The following is a 24,292-nucleotide window of genomic DNA, read 5'->3' as shown; positions in this document are numbered from 1 at the left end:
CTCCACGAACTGACTCTAAGATCTCTCTGCCAAAGGCCGGAATGTCATATTTTAAATATAATGATGATGATGACGATGATGATGATAATGATGATGATGACGATGATGATGATAATGATGATGATGAGAAGAAAAATAATAGATCGAATTTGTAAATGTGCTTTGGACTTTTTGTACCACTCGAGTTGCAATATGTGGTATAGTGAAGAAGTGGAGAATTCGTCAGCCCCGCCTGACACTGGTCTTCAACCGCGCGCACGCTTTTAGTTTCCCAACACAAACAACCACAAATGAACCAATAGATAAGACAAATTTCGGAGCAACTCGGATCAACTTATCAGGGCAAATTTAATCTTTCATCCCCTTAGCATTCACAATGCATTCCCACGATACAAAGTAAATTGAGCGCAGCACAAGCTGGACGTTCGCGGTAGTCGACAGAAGCTTCAAAATATAGAGACTCGCCCGCCGAGACCAAAGTGCTGTAAAGCTCTGGGCTTAAACGTCTCTTTAAGACTCGACCCCTTCCCATAGACAGAGCCCGCGGGCAGCCATCAGAGCTCAGGACAGCCACGGGGCCAGTGCAAAAATCCTACTCTATCTAGCAGCACCGCCCAGCCGAAACTTGAACACGCGACACGAATTGACCTAATTTTCCCATCTGCTACCTAAGAAGTGCTATTACCCGTAATCATTACAGAGTGGTCCTTCGGCATCCAATCGGATCTGGTATCCCGCTTACATCCCCTTACTAACCCTAAGCCTCCGACCAACTGAATCAATCCGACATTTTTCGGAGATATTTGTCACAGTTGTTATAAACAGGGATGAATCCCAGAAAACTTCATCTATTGTCAGAGATCCCCATACTGGCATTATTCTTAAACGGAATAAAAGCACTTTCTGAACAACGCAACAATCACATTTGGTAAATTTTTACCCCGAGTCCCACTTGAAATCACAAAAGTATTTTGATATATACCCACATTCAGAAGTAAACGTGACCGCTGTTCATTTACTGATTAGTTAAAAAGCCCTACACCACGACAAGGTTCAGTTTTATCGTAGGGTGATCCTATACACCACTATACTTATATACTTAAATTAACTGCTTTTCTCCGCTTTTTGCTTTTCGTGTACAATTGTGAGTACATAGTGAGTTGTTCTTCAGCAAGTGAAGAAAATGACAATTGAAATCTAAAATCAAAGAAAAGAAAAAACTTTGCAATTGAATCCCGCTATTTAATATTTATTTGCGACAGATACGTAGTTCGTCTACGACGTGCAGGCTTCATCAGTGTCTTATTTCAAAGCGTATACGTATCTGTCGCGAATAAATATTAAATAGTGGAATTTAGTCGGTAAAAGTGTTTTTCTTTTCTTTTATTTCAGAGTTCGTATTCCACTAAGAGGCTTCAAAAACTTCTGACTTTTGACATGTTTCTCACTTTTCTTGAATTTCATTGCAAATTGTCATCACATACACATACATACATACATACATAAATACATACATACATACATACATACATACATACATACATAAATACATACATACATACATACATACATACATACATACATACATACATACATACATACATACATACATACATACATACATACATACATACATACATACATACATACATACATACATACATACATACATACGTACATACATACATACATACATACATACATACATACATACATACATACATACATACATACATACATACATACATACATACATACATACATACATACATCGCACACATTGAATACAATCAACATTTGATTGATACGTTTTGATTTCACACGATTTAACGGTTTAATATACGGTGCTTAAGTGTTAAAGTTTGAATAACTTTTGAATGAACCGTCCGATTTTAAATAACTCGGTTTCGTTTGATAGATCTCAGCAGTAATTTTCAAATAATAATAAAATGTGTGATGTTTTTCATTGAATTAATTCTTAAATGTTACAAAAATATGTTTTAAATACTATTTTTTCACATTTCTTTATGTAACTTTCAAACTACAAGTCCAATCATCATGAAATTTGGAAGTTAAGGGTTTGTAAGGCTCCTCTTTCATATGCAATCAATTTTGTTCAAATCGGTTAAGGGATCTATGAGATAATGAAGTCCCATATTTTTCGTATTTTTATACATAACTTTTGAACTAAAAGTCCGATCAGTATGAAATTCAATAGCGACCAATGGGAAACCTAGACCTTTCATTTGACACTAAGAACATAAAAATCGGTCCAGCCATCTCCGAGAAAAGTGAGTGAGATTAAAAGCGTTACATACACACACACACACACACACACACACACACACACACACATACATACACACACACAGAAAATGCTCAGTTTTCGAAACTGAGTCGAATGGTATATAACATTCGGCCCGCAGGACCTTCTTTCCATTTCCGGTTTTCCAAGTGATTTCTATACCTTTATACTATATATTTATATAGTAGAAAGGCAAAACGTGAAAATTACGTGACACGATTTTCTCCGGAACCAAATGACCGATCTTAGTATCGAATGAAAGCTTTCGGGTAAATTTGATTGAAAACCAACAAGTAATTTAAAAGTTATGCTTAAAAAACCTGGGTTTACAAGGTAATAATTATCGCCTGTTTCTTAGAGATGGCTAAACTGATTTATTATTATTATTATTTATTTCAAAGATTTATCTGAACAAAGTCCTAAATAAATGCTACTAACAAGCGTCAGATTTATAAAATATTCGATTTCTTCAATTTCGTCACGTATCTCTGTGTTGGTTCATTAAAATCAAATAATTCTTCAGTCATTTCGAAAGTCCTGATACAAGCGGTGATAGGTTCCTGGTAACCAAACGATGTACGATGGTAGGCAGTTTGTAGCAATCCAGTTGAACGAAGGGCACGTTGCGAGGCACGGAAATTCAAAAGAGATAGCAGCGTCGGTGAGTCTATATCGCCATTTACCAGTTTCGCTATAAATATTGCTTGGTGCATTTTACGACGACGCTCCAGCGTATCGATACCGAGTAGACTGCATCGATCAGGGTACGGTGGTAGGTTAACAGGGTCTCGCCATGGGAGATCGCGCAGTGCAAGTCGGACGAATCTTTTCTGGATTCGTTCAATCCGTAAATTCCACGACAACTGATGTGGAAACCAAACCAAGTTGTAATTCTCCAGTAATGGGCGGACCAAGGAGCAATAAAGAGCTTTCAGGCAGTGTGGGTCCTTAAAATCACTCGCAATTTTGGAGATGAAGCCCAGCTGACGTGTAGCTTTCGATATCAAGGCGGCGTGGTGTAGGTGAAATGTGAGCTTAGAATCCAGAAGAACACCGAGGTCACTTACATGGTCGACTCTTTTTAGTTTTAGTCCGTCGACATGATAATCGAATAAAACTGGGTTCAAAATACGGTGAAATGTCATAACCTCACATTTCGCGATGCTGATAACGAGCCAATTTTTCCGGCACCAGCCAACAAAACTATCGAGCAAAGTTTGCAAACTGCGACAATCTTCAACAGTTCGAACTGTCAGGTACAATTTTAAATCATCCGCGTATACTAACTTACAGTCAGATGCTAATAACCGAGTGACGTCGTTAAAAAACAGCATGAACAGTAATGGCCCCATGTTGCTTCCTTGTGGAACTCCAGAATTATTGGTAAATTGCGAAGATATACAAGTGCCAAGCTTAACGCGTAAGACTCTACCGCGTAGGTACGAGCTCAACCATTTGACGAATCGGCAACAAGCTCCAAGTCGCGAAATTTTGCGCAAAAGTATTCCATGATCAATACGATCGAAAGCGGCTTTTAGGTCAGTGTAAATGACATCAACTTGAGCTTTCTGTTCCATTTGAGAGATACACGACGATGTAAACTCAAGCAAGTTGGTGCAAACGGAGCGACCTGGCACGAATCCATGTTGTGAGGTAGAGATATACTGTTTCGAACGAGAAAGGATAACTCCACTTACTACAATCTCAAATAGTTTAGAGCCAGCTGATAGGCTAGTGATGCCACGATAATTTTTGACGTTCTGCCGGTCCCCTGATTTAAATACTGGGAACATGTGTGACTGCTTCCATATTTCGGGAAATTTCCCTTGTGCAAAGGACTTATTGAAGATTAAACATAGCGAGTCTGCTAGCACATCAGCACACTTACTAAAAATGACAGCAGGGATTCCATCGGGACCTGCCGAGTAGGAGCGTTTTAGTTTCTTAGCGGCGGCCAATATCATATCAGTGGTTATTTCGAAAACAGTCAAGTCCACTAAACTGGCTGGCACATCCGCAGCCGCAATTTCAGCTTCAGAGTCCGAGGCAATTCGGTCGGCAAAAACAGAAGCAAAAAATTTTGCAAACCATTCGCATGAATCTGATTCCGATGTTGCTTCAATACCATCCATATAGACATTCAAAGGTACCGAAGAGCATTTTCTTTTAGAGTTAACAAAGCTCCAAAAATTTTTTGGATTCTTACGAAGGTCAGTCTGTACTCGTAAAACATATGATTTATACAATGCTCTATTCAGGTGACGGTAATCATCACTATGACGTTTGAAGCTAAGCTTCGTCGCAGTAGTTTTCAACCGGCGATGTTTACGCTGAGAATTGTTCTTCAGCCGTTTCAGTTCACGTAAACGTACAGTACTCCATGCAGGTGAATTGCGGCGGTTCAAAAGAGGCAGATTCGAATTTAACCACTGCACAATGACGTTGCAGAAGGTTTCAGTCATGTCGCTAACGTCAGAGAACTCATGCAAGATTCCCCAATCATAACTCGATAAGTAATCCGTCAATGAAACGAAATCAATTCTGCGATAATTCAACGATCTTATTTCGTTACCTACACAAGCAAAATCAGCACTGTTATTGCGGGCAGTAGGTACTGTTATGGTAAGAGGCGGATGGTGAAGGTCGACAGGGAGTAGCGGGGCGATTGTGCCTTCAACCCACGGCTGGTAATCGGATGAACAGAACACCAAGTCCAGTGTGCGTCCAAGGTGATTTGTTTCGAAGTTGCATTGATTTAGATTGAAAAAATCCATACCGTCTCGCAACGCGGCACCGGCAGCTGGGAGATGAGCAGAAACAGCAAACGGGTCAGCATTCCATACAAGTCGTGGTTGATTAAAATCACCACAGATCAGCAAAACGTCCCTCTCTGCACATTTACTAAGCAACTCGCCAACAGTAGAAACATATGCCTCAATAATGTCAATTTTTTGGCTCCGATCGGGTGGAATGTAAACGCCGCACAGCAGGATTGTCGTGCCTCTAACAGTAGCCCTCACACAAATCTGCTCTAAATTTTTTCCACTTACAGTCTCGATGATTGAACTAGGGTGGCACTGCGCTACCGCAATCAACACTCCGCCAAAGGTGGATTTGTCACTATTGCACGGATTACGATCGCAACGAAAAACGTTGAATGATGAGCCAAATAGTTGCAGTGAGTTGATTTAGGCGCTATTAGTCTCATTTGAAAGGTAACATAGCCTAATAGATCAGTATTGATTTGTTTTTTGATTGAACGTTTAATTTGAAAGTTATGAGCAATTGAATATGTACAACACAATAAAATATACAATAATTTATAACGATTTCATCTAAGATAATTTATCTAGTTTGAATTATTTTGGCATCAAATTAGAGATTAAAACCTCTAATGCCAATATCTAACCTCGCTGCCAATATATCTGCAAAATTTCAGAAGAATTGGTTTTACCGATCAAAAGCTATTAACCCTCCAACACTCGCGCCAACTTCTGTAATACGGTTACTCGCGCGCACAATGGCTCAAAACCAAAAAGACGTGCGCTCTAGAGTTTTGACTGGGATAACTTGGTTTTAGGTTTATGGAACCTTCGTAAAAATTTCTTGAAATTGAAAGCTCTATCGTCTATTGGAATTTAAATTTTGATTAATTCCCCTAAAAGTGAAATAAGAAAATTATTTTTCTTCAGTTTCAATATAATACATTGATGTGTTCTGCAAAGTTTTAGAACATATTATTGCAAGAAATTTTGTTGAATACAGTAACCTTCTATCTATTCAGCGAAGATAGAAAAATCTTATTTATTCATATACAATAAATAAGATTTTTCTATCTTCGCTGAATAGATAGAAATGATTCGTAAAATCAGTTTTTTCTATTTTAGCTCTTTTTGTAATTGTTGTATGACTTTTTCATGTATTACAAAATAGTACAAATAGTAAAAATACACAACTTTGATGAACATAGTATACCTCTATGTTTGTTTATTTAGGTACTCTAGAACTTTGATTATAAAAAATACCTTAATTTTGACTCCAAATTACTCGACTACCAACAGATACATTTTAAACATTTTATATTTGCTGATAGTTTTACTGCATACAGACACCATTTTTCCATATGAAGAAACGTGAGAAAATTCCAGTTGGGGTCAATTGCGGTACACCTCACATGCTTACTGCTTCGTTTCTGTGATGTCAGTTTATGCTGATCTATTTTCCCAACAATATAAAGTATTGATGTATTAAATAAGAAGAATGGCATTACAGGAATTTATGCATAGTTCAAAAACCTAGACATTTACTACGCAATGTATATGTTAAAGAATAATATCTTACTGATTTCTCAAGGAAGAATGACCTGCACGTTAATTGTTGCTCGCTGACGCAATTTGTGATTTCGCCGTGTTAAACCCCGCTATACCCCGCTCAAGTGCAATCGATCGGCAAATAACATACAGCACTTTTCACTGTTTGTGTTATTTTTGTGAAATCGACCAGTTTGCGGATAAAATCTGCAATTTCTTTGTTGGTGGCTATTGGAATTTGCCATTAAATACAATAGGCAATCGGTCGTGCAGTGGAACACGTTCATAGGCCCGCTTAATTGTCTACTGCGCTCATGATGCAGAGATGCCATATTTTCTAAAAAAATGTCTGCAACTGCTCGAAAACCGAAAAAATCGAGCAGTTTTCTGGCTACTCGAATTTTCTGGTTTAAAAATAATCTGCGAAAATCTGCACACTTTTTTAGGAAGTCTGTGAAAGTTTAAAGAGCTTCGAACAAAAATCTGCACCAAAATAATAAAAGTCAGAAAAACTGCAAATATCTGCAAATTTATAATGATCTGCAAGACCGTTCCAAAAATCTGGAATTTGCAGACAAATCTGCAAGTCTGGTATCCCTGACAAATGACGAGATGGCATCAAAGCGGCTCCGGAGCAACTCGTTTACGAAGCCCACCAGTAGCGACATGAGTGTTGCCAAACTCGCTAAGCTGATGGAATCTCAACTCTCTTCTTTTCAACGCAGTACACGAGACGATATAAAGAAGTTGGGCGACTCCCTCTCAAACCAAATGAGTCAACTTAGAACAGACATCAGTCTTGATCTTGAAAAACTACGAGATGAAAATATTAGAAGTTACATTGCATACGTAGCATTGATTTAATAGCAACTGGAGTTCCGTATGTTCGTGGGGAAGATCTAACGAGCTACTTTCATGCATGGTGCCACTCTCTTGGATATGATAGCAAATCGATTCCTCTGGTTGACATTCGACGAATGGTAAAAGGAGCACTTGTTGATGGCAAAGTGTATGTCATATTGATGCAGTTTGCGATTAATGTTCAGCGCAACGACTTTTTTCCCCGATATCTAAGATCTCGCTCTCTTTCCCTGGCTAATATTGGATTCTCTGTCAACAAACGAATATTTATTAACGAAAGTCTTGGACTTGCGGCTAGAAAACTACGATCGAAAGCTCAACAACTGAAAAAGGAAGGAAAATTGCATAGTGTCTTTTCACGAGATGGTATTGTTTATATTCGGAAAGCTGCTAGTGATCCCGCGACCGCTGTATATGCTGAGAATGTCGAAATGATGCTGAATCAATAAGCCTTCCATAATCGCTACCTCTCTCCCTCCCCTCCCCTCCTTAGAGTCCCGTGATTCCAATCCTAAAAGTTTGTTCGAGTGCTCCTGTTTGCTGGCTGGATACCTTTGCTGCTGTTGCTGTTGCTGCCCGTGATGATAAATGTTATGAATAATGATCAGTGGTTGGAGAATTCGCGAAAAAGTGATCGTTTGAATCGATGAACATCCCTCATGAACACGCACTATTCGCCTGCCTCGCCGATAATGCACGCATCAGCTTTGAATTTTATCACGAACAGAACCTCAATGTGAACATCAGAATTCGGTCAAAAATTGAATATTGAACATTGAGTGTGTTCGATTTATCGGATATAGAATGCCCGGGGACGCTGGAAAGTATTCAAAATGATATTACCACGAAAAGGGAATAGTTTAAAGTAGTGTTAGTGGCTTTACAAGCAGCAGAAAGCAGTAATTTGCATGCGTTTGCGTTACTCACGATATTCGTATATTCAGCGATGCTATGAAGCGTGAGTGTATGTTGCTCATTGTTATAAGCGAATTGAACCACTCGCGTAGCTGTTTTATCATGATAAAAACCGTTTGCCGATGCTCGGCGCATCTATTCATTTTGCGAGTTTTCCAACCTCTGCTACTGCTTGAAGCATCCGCGCCTATTTTATCAAAGCTAAAAGTGGGTTTGAATATGTGCGCGCGTTTCATTTTCGGCCTCAGTCGATTCTCAAGCATGTCCCATCTACATAAACAACTAATTGGTTGCCCTTTTGAAAACTATGCGCGAATGAGATGTTGTCTGTTTTTGCACAAGCTAATCAACACTAGAGTACCGGGCTATTTATTTAACAAGCTTCAACCTGTTAGGAGTTCCAGATGCCGAAAATTTGTTTTACGTCGCTATAATACTTCTAAATCTGGCAACACGTTTTTCGTACGAGGTGTGTCTTTCTGGAATTGTCTACCTAACGATTTAACTTTAGAAATATCCTTTACCGCATTCAGGAGAAAATGTATTGAGCACTTCAACCAATAGTTTTAAATGAGCACTTAAATTAGTAAATGTTTAACGAATATTTATATTTATTGTAAAATTACGTGACGCTTATTCTACCATTCAACACAATGTGACATTATAAAACTTGTCTTAAGTCGCGAATAATAAAGATAAACTAAACTAAACTAATATTTCCTCTTACAACTTGCTTTTACTTGCACTTACTCAAATTAGTAACAACCAACTTACCCTTACTCAGTAATTTCATGAAAAAAAGATCTATCAAAATTTATAAGTGCTGCTATTTTGTTCAAATGTTGTAACCTTATTCAATTTCCAAATATTTTATGAAAACCAACGCACTACGCAACGTTAACCAATAGATGAATTATGTTCCGAAGACGTGTCGATTTCTATCTCAAATAGCAAGTAAGACTGTACAACAAAGGTTCTTTTCACCACTGGGTGGATTAAATCGGGTTTTAATCCATTCTATTTTTTACGCAAATAAAATAAATTCTATTTTTTACGTAAAAATTGTGATTTTGGTAAGTAAAACGGTAATTTTTACTTCAATATTAAATACGGTCTAGCAAAAAAGGGCCGACCTGGATCGATGTGATCTCAATTAAATTCGCAGGCCAATATATTACTAATTATTTATACAAAATTTGATTTGCTGCTTTTGAGCAGTTTATACGTTATTGACATTTGAAAAACCCGATTTAATCCACCTATTGGTGAAAGGAACCTTTGTTATACCATATCATTTGTCATTTGAGATAGAATTCGTTAGAAAGTTAGAAACTGGCCGTTTTTCTTGCACATTTTATACGACTACCAATGGTCTGGTTGTGCAATTTCGAGTACTTGGAGGTGTCGCATGACGGGATTGTTATGATTCAAGGTGCTTCTATGTTCAAGTTTCATATATTCCGGAACTTGTTGTGGACATATCTTCGGAACCGTACATCCGTTCCAAATTCTGTTCAATAGAATTCTTCTAGGCCACAAAACTTTGCGTTTGGTAGTTATTCAGTCAAATTGGTCCAGGCATTTCCTAAAAGCAGCTGTTATATTTTCACTACTGAGACTGTTATGCCGTTTTTTATAACTTGTGACTGACATAGTTTGATATTTTTTTCAAAATTTTGGGAACAAACTTAACATTACTGTTAGAAATATTGAAAGCATGAACAATTTAAAGATGATTCCTAGGCTTATCTCAAAAGAGGTGAAATTCACATGGGCCTGTTATGGGCAGTAATGGTAGTTATCATCAACACATATGCATGTGTATGTAATATACTGATAAATTTGTAGAATATTTTTTTCTTGGGCAGGATTAATATTTAAGGGGGAGCCTTTTATCTTCAGAAATGTTGAGCCCAGAGTATTTTTCGGTACGTGGTCTCGTTGAGAATTTACAGTAAATGGGATCGCTTGAAGGGAAGTGCAATGCTGTACCTACAATAGACCAAATGAAGGTGACGTCATCTGGCAGATACTGGCGCCCTTGTTTACAAACAGACCGCAGAGTCCAAAAAAGTTTCAGCTGTTTAGTCGGCAAGTTTGTTGTTTAAACCGAGTTTAAACAGCATTAGGACTAAATTTAAAAAGCCATTATGCCTGTAAAATGGTAAAACACACGCTACATTCGCTATAAACGAAAAGGAAAATTTTCCAAAATGTAAACAAGGGCGCCAGTATCTGTCAGTTGACGGTATGATGATTTGGTCTATAGTTTAAACGCGCTCTCCTCGAAACCATGTTTTCAGCGACGGTGCGTGTATCTCAGTATCTAGAGGACCGATTTGGCTGATTTTTGTTTTGACGTGTAAAAATTAATTATCTAAATTGTGACGTAGCCGCTTTTCGATATCTCAATTTTTCAATTTTCGCTGTATTTTAAAAAAAAATCGTTACACTTCGCAACCAGTAAGAGGTAGATAGTTACTATGTACGGCAAAGTTGCTTATTTTATTGTGTTCTACAACTTTTGTGGAGACACTGTACTTTTTTGGGCGCATATAAAAACACAAACATTTGTAACACCCTAATAGGTAGATTTACGGTCATCCTAATAGTGTAGAAAGTTACGCCATATTTTTTAAATAAACACTTTCAAAGACAAAGTACCTGTAAAATTAAGCATTTTTGCGCTAGAGCACATGATCGCGTGTTTTTCTATTTGATTCATATCAGTAGATTTTGCTTAAATGATTTCATCAATGTTTTTCAAATAACTTTTGATTGGTAAAGCCAATTCTAATGAAATTTGGCAGATATGTTCACAGCGTTAAGGACTCTCGTTTGATACTAAGAAATTGAAATCTGATCAATTATCTGGTTAAAATCGTTATGAATAATTGTAAATGTTTTTATGCTGTACACGACTGCTCATAACTTTCAAATTAAACGTCCAATCAAAAAACAAATCAATAGTGATCTGAGGCTATATTACCTACCAAATGAGACCAAATGCGCATAAATCGGTTTGGCCATCTCTGAGAAACGTTCGACTAATTGACACCTTGAAAAAGCACATTTTTAAGCATAACTTTTGAACCGCTTGATTGTTTTCGATAAAACTCTCCCAAAAAAATTGCAGTAGCAAGAGCCTTCATTTGATACTAAAATTGTTGAAATCGGTTGAGCGGTTCCGGAGAAAATCATATCACGTAATTTTAACATTTTTGCTTATAACTTTTAAACAAAATGTCGGACCGCAAAACCATTCAATAGTGATCTACAAGGTGCTAACACCTTTCAAATAATCGTAATAGCAAACGAATCGGTTCAGCCATCTCCGAGAAACAGACGACTAAAGTCAAGCGTCACACACACACACACACACACACACACACACACACACACACACACACACACACACACACACACACACACACACACACACACACACACACACACACACACACACACACACACACACACACACACACACACACACACACACACACACACACACACACACACACACACACACACACACACACACACACACACACACACACACACACACACACACACACACACACACACACACACACACACACACACACACACACACACACACACACACACACACACACACACACACAGACATTGCTCAATTCGTCGAACCTTATCGAATGGTATATGTGACTCGGCCCTCCGGGCCTCGGATCAACTTTGTGTTTTTCGACCAATTTTTAAACTTTTGTTATAGACAAAGGTAAAAACATATTTTTTTTAGAAAAAATGCCTGTAGCTTCGGAACCGAAGAAGATAGCAACTTGATTCCTTCAAACTCATTGCTCAAAAAAGTGCTCAGAAGGCAAGATTTGTGAGAAATAAACACGAAGAAAAGAACCAACCCTGACCAAAAACTTTAAATAGCTCCAGCCTATCAACCATAAGAGACAGAACTTTATTTTCTCGGCAAAGTTACTTAAAATTTAATGTTCTTTAACTTTGCTGAACATTTTATTCGGCTAACTTAAGCCATAAAAAAGTTTATATTTTGCACTCGCTTGCCATGATGGTCACCCTAATGTCATATACACCAAAAAATGCGGAAGTTAAAATAACAAATTTATTCCGAACATACTATATACCTAGGACTATCGGTTTTATCGTAACTACGTTTGTCCACCTAGATTTGGGTTTCATCCCACGGTGCGCCGTCTTTAAGTTAACTTATTTCAATAATTCAAGTCTAGAGACAAATTGTGCTAAAACGTAACAGATTGCGTAGAGCAGAAATCGAAAAAATCTGACTCCTTTCTGTTCCCATCCATTACTCAACTTAATAAAAATTGAGAAATTTTTTTTCCTGTGTGGACTCATCACTGCGACCAGTACAGTTGATCTATTGTGATATCGCCCGGGTGTTTGCTGTATGACCTGTACTGCATTTCTTTCTGCTATAATCGCTACTGAATGAGCGATATGCTTATTAAATTTTATGCGTGCTTGTGTGTATTGTGGGGTTTATTACCCTTCCTTCAAAGCTTGATCTACTTTACCCATTTATTCCTCACTGCCAGTACTATCCCATATTATAGCCGTCCGAGGACTCATTCGTTCATCTGACCAGTACACTTAACTATAGGAGGGACTTTTGCACTGTCAAGGGTGAGTAAATTTTGAATTCAGCATGAAGGAAAAGTAAATGAGGTGTGGGGGTGGGGGGATGAGAATAAACCAATGCTAAAGTCACTGGACATTGAATGGTTTGATTCTATTAAGATTCGAACCCACGACCACTCGCTTGTCAAAGCAGACTCGGTAACCTTGCGGCTACGGAGCCCCCCTAATTGAGAAATTAGTCGAGCTAAAACTTTTTATTTGATCAAATTCTAGATCAAGAACCATTGCCACATATCGTGGAGTCAATTTACAGTTGAATTTTTTCGTATTTCCTTTTCACAATTTTGCAAAAACTATTTATACGGTAGATGTTTCAAAATATGAACAAATAACAATTATTTTTTGGAAATTAAATAAAAGAAAACTTATCCAATTTTAATTCTACTATGTATTTATTTAATTTTCAGGTTCCGTATTCTACTAGGACGCTCCAAAAACTTCAGTCAAGTAAGTTTTGTGGTTTACAGTTTGATTTCCTTGCAACATTCAAGCAAGATTCCAGTGCCTTGCTTTCTCTTTTAGAACATAGATACCAGTGTCGATAATTCAATAGAGCGAAAAAGTTGCAAATCTTTTAAGCAAAAACATCCGCCAGTGAGGGACCTTTGCCGATGAACTAACACGCGTGGCTCCACAAAAAGAGTGAACAAGTGATGGGAAAATTGGATCGGGACCCGAACTGTCTGTCACAAGCCAGGATAAAGGAGGAGTGTTGAGATTTGTCTTTCGGTGTGCAATGCTGGACCATGGCAAACATGTGATGGATCCATCTAGATCTGCACACCGAGTCTCTTCCGCGGCAAATCTTATAAAAAACTTTTGCTCTCAATGTAGCAAGCAACATTGCAGCATGCTGCACTTTGAGTGAAGTGCAGAAGAGGACCCCAATCCTCGGTGTAACGCGACCCGTGCCTAAGGATGAATGCTTGGGGGGGTCTAATTAAGTCTCCCAAGGTCAAACGGAGCCTGTATGGTACCAGGGCACCCCGTGCAGTAAATTGCTCCCTCTGTTCTAAGCTGGTAAAGAACAGTTGATTCTTTCATCCAGCAAATTAAAACTATTAAGATGGAAAAAATTAATAAAAATTCTAATTTAAATGTAATTAACAAATCAAGTGGGGGATCAGCGCTTAGGAGTGAGCCTGACATCGATAAGACCGAAGACGAAACTGGCGATGCTGATATAATCAGTCAAATCCCAGGATCCAGTGGTGTCAACGGTGCAGGACTAAACCCAAAACAGCCCGGTCGTACCACAAATCATATAAAACAACAAAGAAAAAATATTAAGTTTGTCCAGGTGAATCTTCATCATGCAAAGGGAGCAACTGCTGTACTTTGTAGAAGATTCACAGAAAGCAACCTGGATGTAGCACTGATCCAGGAGCCGTGGACCTATAAAGGTAGGATACAAGGAATTCCTACAAAGTCGTGTAAATTGATTTATGCCGAAGGTGAGCTCTCGCCAAGAGCTGCCATTTTGGTAAGTGAAAACATAAAAAGTTTTCCAATCACAGAATTGATTACAACAGATCTCACAGCAATAATGATGGAGGTTCTAACGACCCACGGCAAGACTGAAATTTGCGTAGCATCGGCATATTTTCCAGGAGACGTGGGTGAAATACCTCCATCAGAAGTTGTAAATTTGGTTTCTTATTGCAAGAAACAAAACAAAACATTTTTAATTGGATGTGATGCAAACGCCCACCACACTGTTTGGGCTAGCACAGATACCAATAACAGAGGTGAACTCCTTTTAGACTTTATATCATCAAATGATATAGATATATGCAATAAAGGGGAAAAGCCAACTTTTGTAAACGCAATAAGGCAAGAAGTACTTGACTTAACACTATGCAGTCCAACGATGACTGATAATATAAAAAACTGGCACGTATCGAACGAAGAATCCTTGTCCGATCACAAGCAAATCATATTTGATTACGAAGCTAATCAGCAACTTAAGGAAATTATAAGAGACCCCAGGAAAACAAACTGGGATCAGTATAATTTGAAATTGAAGGTTGGAGTCAAGAATTTGAAAGGTTGCTCAAGGACATGTGAAGAACTTGAGGACAACTCAAAACAACTTTCAAACCTGATCCAACATGCTTATCACGAAAGCTGTCCTGCAAAGGAACGCTCTACGAATAGAGATGTACCTTGGTGGAACAAAACTTTGGAGAAATTTAGGAAGAAAACTCGGAAATTATTTAACCGGGCTAAACGAACACAACAGTGGGAGGAGTATAAACAAACTCTCATTGCCTATAATAGGGAAATACGAAGATCAAAGAGGATTCACTGGAGGCACACATGTGAAAACATTGAAAATACTCCAGCAACCGCTAGATTGCAGAAAATCCTCGCTAAAGATCATTCTAATGGGTTAGGTACATTGAAAAAAGAGGACGGCTCTTTTACTAATTCAACTAAGGAAACATTAGAATTAATGATGAGAACACATTTTCCCTGTTCAATCATTAATACATGCGGAGACCAAAGTGCACCGGCATTGAGAACTGTAAATCTTGAAACCAGGACAGACATTCACGAAATAGCGAATGAAATGACTGGGTTAGATAGAAACAGGAATGATGCTTGTACTTTGGCCAAAAAAATTTTTACGAGAAGCAAGGTTGAATGGGCGATTGACACTTTTGAACCCTTCAAATCGCCGGGTAGGGATGGAATTCTTCCTGTACTACTGCAGAAGGGCAAGGCGTTTTTAACACCTATTCTAACAAACCTTTTTCAATCAAGCCTGATACTAGGCCATATACCAGCAGTATGGCGACAAGTACGGGTCACGTTCATTCCGAAGGCTAATAAGAAGGATAAAACTTCACCTAAATCCTTCAGGCCGATAAGTTTATCCTCTGTTGTCTTAAAAACAATGGAAAAAATAATTGATGAGCATATAAAGTCATCATATATAGCTCAAGATCCGTTGAGCAAATATCAATTCGCATATCAAGAAGGCAAATCTTCGATAACAGCAGAACAAACTGTTGTAAAAAAAATAGAAAAGTCATTTGAAGCGAAGGAAATTTCACTAGCTGCCTTCCTAGACATAGAAGGCGCATTTGATAATTCATCTCATAATTCAATGATTACGGCTATGACGAAACGTGGTTTCGATATATCCATTATCCACTGGATTAGCGAAATGTTATCAAAAAGGGAGATATCAGCAAACCTTGGAAGCTCATCTGTAAGCGTTAGAGCAGTAAAAGGGTGCCCACAAGGAGGCGTAATATCACCTTTATTGTGGTCTTTAATAGTTGATGATCTTCTTCAAAAGTTGACAGCGCTAGGCTTTGAAATAATTGGCTTCGCAGATGATATAGTCATAATTGTTCGAGGAAAATTTGATTCTATTATCGCTGACCGAATGCAAATGGCTTTAAATTTGATTTCATCATGGTGTGATAGGCAGGGCCTCAGCATAAATGCCAATAAAATTACTATCATACCATTTACGAGAAGAAAACAATTTACATTAAACAACATCAGATTGAAAGGAACACTTTTAAAACTTTCAGACACTGTCAAATATCTTGGAGTATTTCTTGACAGAAAACTCAATTGGAACACACATCTAGAGCAAGCAGTAAACAAAGCTACAAATGCTCTATGGATATGTAAAAGAACTTTTGGTAAGCAATGGGGACTGAAACCGAAGATGATTTATTGGATCTATTCGGCAATTGTCAGACCCAGGATTACCTATGCCTCGTTGGTCTGGTGGCCAAAAACGAAAGAGAAAGCTACCCAAAAAAAGCTGGAAAGACTTCAAAGGCTAGCCACTCTTTCAATAACAGGTGCAATGAGAAGTACACCATCGAAGGCATTGGATGCTTTACTCTATATACTTCCATTGCATCAGTTTATACAATTAGAAGCTGAAAAGAGTGCTCTAAAAATCAAAAGATCAATGAACCTCTTTGAAGGTGATCTAACAGGTTATCTCAGTATTCTAAAAACTATTAGTATTAATCCTATTGTAAATAATAATGAAGATTGGATGGAGAAAAAATACAACTTTAATCGAATATTTCGGGTATTTGAGCCTAGACGTGATTATTGGGAAGATGGTGGTCCCGATCTTCGTCCAGGCTCGACAGTTTTCTATACAGACGGTTCAAAAATGGACAATCAAGTTGGAGCAGGAGTGACTGGCCCAGGAATAGACATGTCAATTTCTATGGGCAGATGGCCAACTGTATTCCAAGCTGAAATACAAGCAATTATAGAATGTACGACTGTGTGCTTGCGCAGGAACTATAGACATTCAAATATATGCATCATGTCAGACAGCCAAGCAGCTCTAAACGCTCTAAAGTCGGCGACATGCACATCAAAACTTGTCTGGGAATGTATTCAATTACTCCAAAAATTGTCTTGTCGTAATCAAGTCAACCTGTATTGGGTCCCAGGTCACTGTGGAATCGATGGAAATGAAAGAGCTGATGCGCTTGCAAGACTCGGATCATCTCATCAATTTGTAGGACCTGAGCCCTTCTGTGGTTTATCTGCCTCTGCTTTAAAAATGGAGCTAAAAGCATGGGAATGTGCGAAAGTGGAATCAAATTGGAATAACACTTTCATTGCTAGGCAGTCGAAACGGTTTATCTCTCCAAACGTTTCAATGACTCGCAAAATCCTGGAGCTTTCGAAGAAAGATCTTAGCATTTATACTGGTCTTATAACAGGACATTGTCCGAGCCGATATCATCTGAAGCTAATGGGAAAACTTCAAGATGATATATGTCGCTTCTGTGGCATAGAAAAAGAAGACTCGGAACACCTGTTATGCCGATGTCCGGCAATTCTCAATAAAAGATTAAGGTTCTTTGAAAGAGGGCTGTTAGAACCCTCTGATATTTGGAGAACAACTCCCAGCGCAGTAGTGCACTTCATCCGAAGTGCATCACCGGGCTGGACAAATGCTATTAGTCAAACAATGACGATCACTTCTGATAGTGGTACGTCATCTTGACAACATAGCTATAATAAAACGGGGGATATATCACAATAGATCAAACAAATGGTCGCAGTGATAAAAATACCCAACATGGAAAAAAAAAAAAAAAAAAGCAAAAACATGAATTTACACAATGAACAAAGACGGATAAATAAACTTGAAAATGTTCAATCCCAGTGTAGTGGAGAACTCGGGTTCCAATAATAATTCCATTGAAGTCACGAAAGCACTGAACTGAATGAAGTTAAGCTATAGTGACTGTAAATCGAGGGAAAAACCTTAAAGGCACGCTGAGGATTATGAATAAGAAGTTTAAAAACTTATCAGTCAGGTAATTTCCAGTTTATTTGTGAAATTTCCGAGTGTTAGTGGTACCCGGTTTTCCCGACTGGTCACCCTGTACATATCTTTTTTATATAAGTTAACTCATATATTTGAGTTCAAATAGGTACAATACGAATGTTAACAATGTAAAATAAGAAAATTAATTCTCGGCGTCGGGATGACCTAACATCTGAATGCAGTGTTGTAGATGATAGACCTAGACATATTTAATCACGTAAAATCCGAATGCTTTGCAGAATTGAAATAAAAAAAACGAATGCCTACCTTTTTTATTCCTCGATATGCATAGACGTATAATTCTTTTCCATAATTGAAGCATATTCTATCACCTCCAAGGGACGTAGAAGTTTGTGAGAGGCCATTAATAGCGCTTGGTACTTGTTCTAGATGGTTTGTATGTTGTGCTGTAGTTGTAATTCCGGTTCCCGTTGTAGATTTATTGCCACTGTAACTTCCTACAGATGCTTGGTTTTGATGGGTTAGTTGAGACGGTAGGGTCACTAACGAGACTCTCACTTGCGGGTTGCTTTGATTATTTTGATATCCAACACGATTTGGTCGAGAGTATTCCGACAGCGTCATCAATCTGTACTCTCCTTCACGTGTAACGAATTGCGTTTTTAAATCATCTTTACCACTCGAATCGACAAGTTGGACCGACATTTCATTCGCTACGTTCTAAACTGATCGTAAATTCGAACATGAAAAGATGCTGTAATTACATAAATAATGTTCTAACTCTCGACACACTTCAAAAGCCTTTAATTCATTTTTTGCAGAAATTTGACATGACGAACTTGACAATTTTTCAGGCGTTTCATTTCCACCTTTTCTGCCGTTTTATGCAAGGTTTTATGTCAACGTCAAGTTACCAGTCAAGTCAAGTTCCGGGCTGCCAAATTTTATCCAGCTTTTTACAAGCCATAATGGCGGACGGGTTCGTAATATTTGAACAGCATTTTTGACATTTCCCTAATACCGTGTACCCCCGTTGGTATGACCTTCTTTAAGCGGGGTACGCTGCTGAAAAGTAATGGGTAAAAAGATAGGACAAGAAATACTCAAGAAATCGATTTCTTTTACGATTTCTTAAGCAGTACGCACCTCATAAGAAATGTTATTTCACGTCCAGGTGGCGCAGGTTTACACGCAAGTGAATTAAATAGGGATGGCAATTATCGCCAAAAATGGTTATCGATAACAATCGATATTTCCCGTCATTTTATCGATATTATCGATAAGAATCGATAATTTTCAATACAAACCATATATTGACAGGCGAGGCCAACCAAGGCACTGGCAGCGTTCCTTATACTCTATGTGTGTGACAGTAACCAACATGAATATGTTGAGCTTGATTGGTTAGGTTATTCTAGTTGAGCGCTGAACCCCGCTTATGCGAAATCCACCCAAATGTCTAGCAGCGAAAACTGTTTTCTTCCAGACTTTCAGACAAATATCTTCCCACTGTTACCCGTGAAATCAAGCAGCAAGGCAACAACCGTTTCTAGCAGAAACTTTGCCTTACGCGGTTTTGCTCAGATTTTTCTGCCGAATTTTTGTTCGATTTCTGTCAGCCATGTTGAACATGTTGGCAAAGCCTAAACTCGTCGACATTCAAGACAAAATTTTCTAAGTTTGTACACGAATGGTGGCCTTAAGGTAAAGTGACCAGATTTTTTTTGGATGAATGCGGGACATATTGATTGGCTTATTTGCTAAATCGGTTGGTAATGTTGAGTTATTTGTAAACAGTTCTGCTCGGTAAATTTTTTCGCAGTTTAAAGCTACCGTGGTTTCGAGATATTGTGTGCGGTCATGTGCAGAATCCAGCGTCGGGTCGGGAGTTGGCGGGACAGACGAATTATCCTAAAAGAGCTGTAGTGTGAGTAATTGGGTCCTAAAATTTGTGATAAAAAGATGATTTTTTTAGAAGGAACGATAAAGCTTCCCATTATGACTACCAGAGTATAGTTTTTTCTTTTTTAAAAAGATGCAGAGCATTAAAAATTAAAAAACAAAAATATTGTAATTTATTCTCCCTTGACATTAGAGATCTTCCTTGACATAACGAAAATAACACGTTTCTGGCAACAATGATAACTTTTTGTCACTGGCAACTCTGGTTTGACATTAGAGCAGTTGATCGTTTTGACAGTTACAGTTTCGCAGTTGTCTCTTGTGCTTGTCTGCGTTTTGCTGGTCGTGAGGAAGTGGAACATCAAATTTGTACTACCCAAGTAACCACAAGCATATATGTTCTGCTACTCCGACGTGAATCAGCAGTAGGACGAACGGCTGACCAAAAATTTCTGTGCGTTTCCAACCAAACACGGTCGCATGTCGATGGCGGGTGTTGCATCCGAAAACTGACTTTTTGCAACTTTTGACTTTTTGATACACTATCACATGAACGTGAAGGTAAACAAAAAGTTTTCCGTGACATTTCAAGACATACTATGGTTTCTTTTTATAATTCGTGTTGTCTAGACATCGCTTGACACAACCATGCACAACTATAGTTTTTCTATATAAGGTTGCCCAAATGTTTATTTTTTGTTCAAAATTTTACAAAATTAAAAAAAAGGTTTTTAACGGCAATAGCCTAAAAATATAAAATTGAATATCAAAATATGTGTTCCTAACCCTAACCTCATCGATTCAAGCTAAAAACGACATAGGCCTTTAGGACCCAATTGAGGGGTGCAAGTAAACTCTCAAGGCTGGCGGCAAGGCACAGGCCAGACGTTGGAGTTGAACTCTTGATTATCAACTGCGGTTGAGGGACATTCGGAAAGTCAAGACTGATCTCAGCATCACGGATTGTGCTTTGGCAATAGAACTGAATTCTGACTGTATTGCAAATCCGTCTGGGAATGACTACATGTGTTACCGAGCAAGAATAACAAAAACCTCAAACAATAAACAAAGGCTAAAATCCGGTCTCGTGAGCTGTGCGGCCAAGTGATGACGAAACGCGATGCATGTGTCTGATTCGATGATGAATAAGGCCGATTTCAGCCAAACCCACGGGTTAAATTCTTCATGCTCTGGCTCGCGGTAGGATTTTTAGCAGATTCGAGATAGGTTTTGGGGATGGGTTCATGATAAAAGGTCATGACTTAGCAAGGGATCTGTACACTGATACACTGGGGTAGGTATCTTACCAGGCGGATTTTGCCCTTCATTAAGTCCCATGAAGCCTGTCGCAGTTTCAGCATGCACGCTACAATGGACACTGGACTTCAGTTCATCTCAAAAGAACTGAGTGCACCAAATTGTCCCAGGGTTCCTCCAGTTCTGCAATACTGAAGATGACAGCAAAAGCTGAAGATGAAGAGAACAGTCACCAGCGACATTAGTCAGATGAGAAATTCTAGGTGCCATCCGAATCCGGGACAGTCCCGCATAATCCGGGACGTCCGGTCAGCCTACCTTAAGGGTGAATCGCATGGTGAAGAAGTGAATGCGGGTGTTTAATAGGGGGGGTATGTCATATAACCAAGAGTTTAAAAATATCGATAATTATCGTTAATCCGAAACTTTATCGATGATCGACGATGCCTCGGAAATATCGATATTATCGATAAGTATCGATATGTTTGCCATCCCTAATTAAAATGTCACCATTCCGAACGGAATAATATCTGGCACAATTATTACCACAAGAAAAAATGACAGGTGGTTGCTTGCATTGGAGTTGTCAAAATTTCTTCGGAAAATAGCAAGATTTTTTCTTGAGCTGTTTTCTTTTCAGCAGCGTACCCCGCTTTAAGCCTAGTATCCAGCTGAAAAGAAAACAGCTCAAGAAAAAATCCTGGTATTTACCGAAGAAATTTTGACAACTGCAAGGCAAGCAATTATCTGTCATATTTTCTTGTGGTAATAATTGCGCCGGATATTATTCCGTACGGAAAAGTGACGTTTCAATTCACTAGCATGTAAAACTGCGCCATCTGAAACTAAAACAATATTTCTTGTGAGGTGCATACTGGTAAAGAAATCGCAAACGAAAAATCTTTTCTTTGGCATTTCTTGGCCTATCTTTTTGTTCATTTCTTTTCAGGTCGATACTAGGCTTTAATCTGAACATTTTTAATCTGTACCCCGGTGGTACACGGAGAAAAATGTGGCTAGTTTTAAACAACCATAAATTTGGTTGAAGCCCAAACTAAATTTTTGATTACGTTAACATAGGAATTTGTTTAAATTAAATTCACTAATCTATTTGAAAGAAATGACTTTTCCCTTGACTTTTCCACATTATTTCAACTTTATTAATTCACATTGTTTCAAATTAAGTAACAGTTGATCCAAACTAAAAGTTTGCTTTTTCCAACCATAACCTTCTTTATTTCAACCAAAACTTAGGTTGCAAAATGCAGTTATTTTACCTGAATTCAAATTGAGGTGTTAGTTTGAATTAACCTAAACCGTTGGTACAAATAAACTAAATTTATGGTTTCGCAAATACCAACCTTAAAATTAGTTCAAAACAAACTTGTTCTTAGTTTGCGTTTACAAATGTGGCCAGTTTAAAACAACCATAAATTTGATTGCAGCCAAACCACCCCATCGACATCTCTATATTGAGCTGCAGTAAACGTCAGCGACAGCATGTCCGGGGCTCAAAATTTGACAGCGGGCCCAAATCAGACTGCTCGCAGATGAGTGAAACGCAGTGCTGACATGCTATCTCATTTTCACACACACGAGATGTTGGCGGCGAAAACATGGTTGTCTGCCGATGGGGTGAGCCAAACTAAAGTTTTGATTACGTTAACATCGAAATTTTTTTGCATTAAATCCACAAATCTAGTTGAAAGTAACGACTTTTACACATTATTTCAACTGGATTAACTCGCATTGTTTCAAATTAAATATCAGTTGACCCAAACTAAAAGTTTATTTATTTTCAACCATAAACATATTTATTCCAACCAAAATTTAAATTGCGGTGATGTCATTATTTTTTGCCGTGTAGGTCGTCGCGTCGCTAGCGTTTTCGCGGTCTGTTCGTCGTCACATCACAAGAGGAAAACTGAAACAATAAACCTCTTGTGGGAAATATGGTTGGTCCTAGGTCGTGTATGAATACTCGGAGGTAGGTTCCGAAATAAGTAACATTCATTAAAGATTATTAAATCCGTTTTGTCACGTTTTCTTACATGATTTGCCATAGGACTTTTCGGTGTCATGCAGATGGATGTATATTCCGTTATGGAACGATATATCAATCGCGTCTTCATCACTACTCCCCGCTGGAATCCTGGTGTTCCTGCGACTTTATCCTATATGCCGTCACCGATAGAAAATCCTAGCGCTCCTTGTAGTCCACATCCGGACTGGAGCGTCTTCACCACTCCCCACAATCGGATTCTGGGAATCCGGACTGTAGCAAGTTGGTTTCATTGTACTGAATTGACGTCGATAAACGCGATCGGCTGTGGGTTCTGGGACGCCGGAATTATCGACACACTAATAATTCTGCAGCAAATTTGTACTCTCAAAGTGCTTGACCTTCGACCTCCACACCGACAAGGTGCTGTTGACGTACGTTCTGCTACCGGATCAAGTCAGGCAGGACTCGTTGGATATGAATCTGATGGTGAACATCCAGGATGATCAGTGTAACGATGCCTTTGCCTATGTGGCCGACGCGTCGCGTTTCGGCATCATCGTTTTTAGTTTGTGTGAGTTCAAAAGCCAGAGTATTAGCAACTATTCATACAATTTCAAAATCCTTTCGCCAGCAATTGAGCTATTTGGACTTGAACTTCCATTGATCGGATGGAATATTTGGGATTTCCCTTTCGCCAGTTCATCCTGATGGTTATCGTATGTTTTTTTTATCATCCGATGTCTAGTTTTACGGCGTTCGAAGTCCCA

The 24,292-nt window shown here is 38.5% G+C and overlaps 1 protein-coding gene across 1 annotated transcript in view; it reads right to left on the bottom strand.

Annotated features, from left to right (window-relative positions):
• Window positions 1-19,193, bottom strand: part of LOC128732694 (WD repeat-containing protein 20) — a 176,663-nt gene extending 157,470 nt beyond the window's left edge. The window contains exon 1 of the mRNA XM_053825994.1: window positions 18,668-19,193. Within this exon, the coding sequence (XP_053681969.1) occupies window positions 18,668-19,066 (399 nt within the window). The 5' untranslated portion in view covers window positions 19,067-19,193. The remainder of the gene's footprint in view (window positions 1-18,667) is intronic.
• Between the last annotated feature and the right edge of the window lie 5,099 nt (window positions 19,194-24,292).

This window comes from Sabethes cyaneus, chromosome 1 (genome assembly GCF_943734655.1).
Source record: "Sabethes cyaneus chromosome 1, idSabCyanKW18_F2, whole genome shotgun sequence".
Lineage (NCBI taxonomy): Eukaryota > Metazoa > Arthropoda > Insecta > Diptera > Culicidae > Sabethes > Sabethes cyaneus.
The sequence above is the reverse complement of the archived record's forward strand: the minus strand, read 5'-3'. Positions and strand labels throughout refer to the sequence as shown.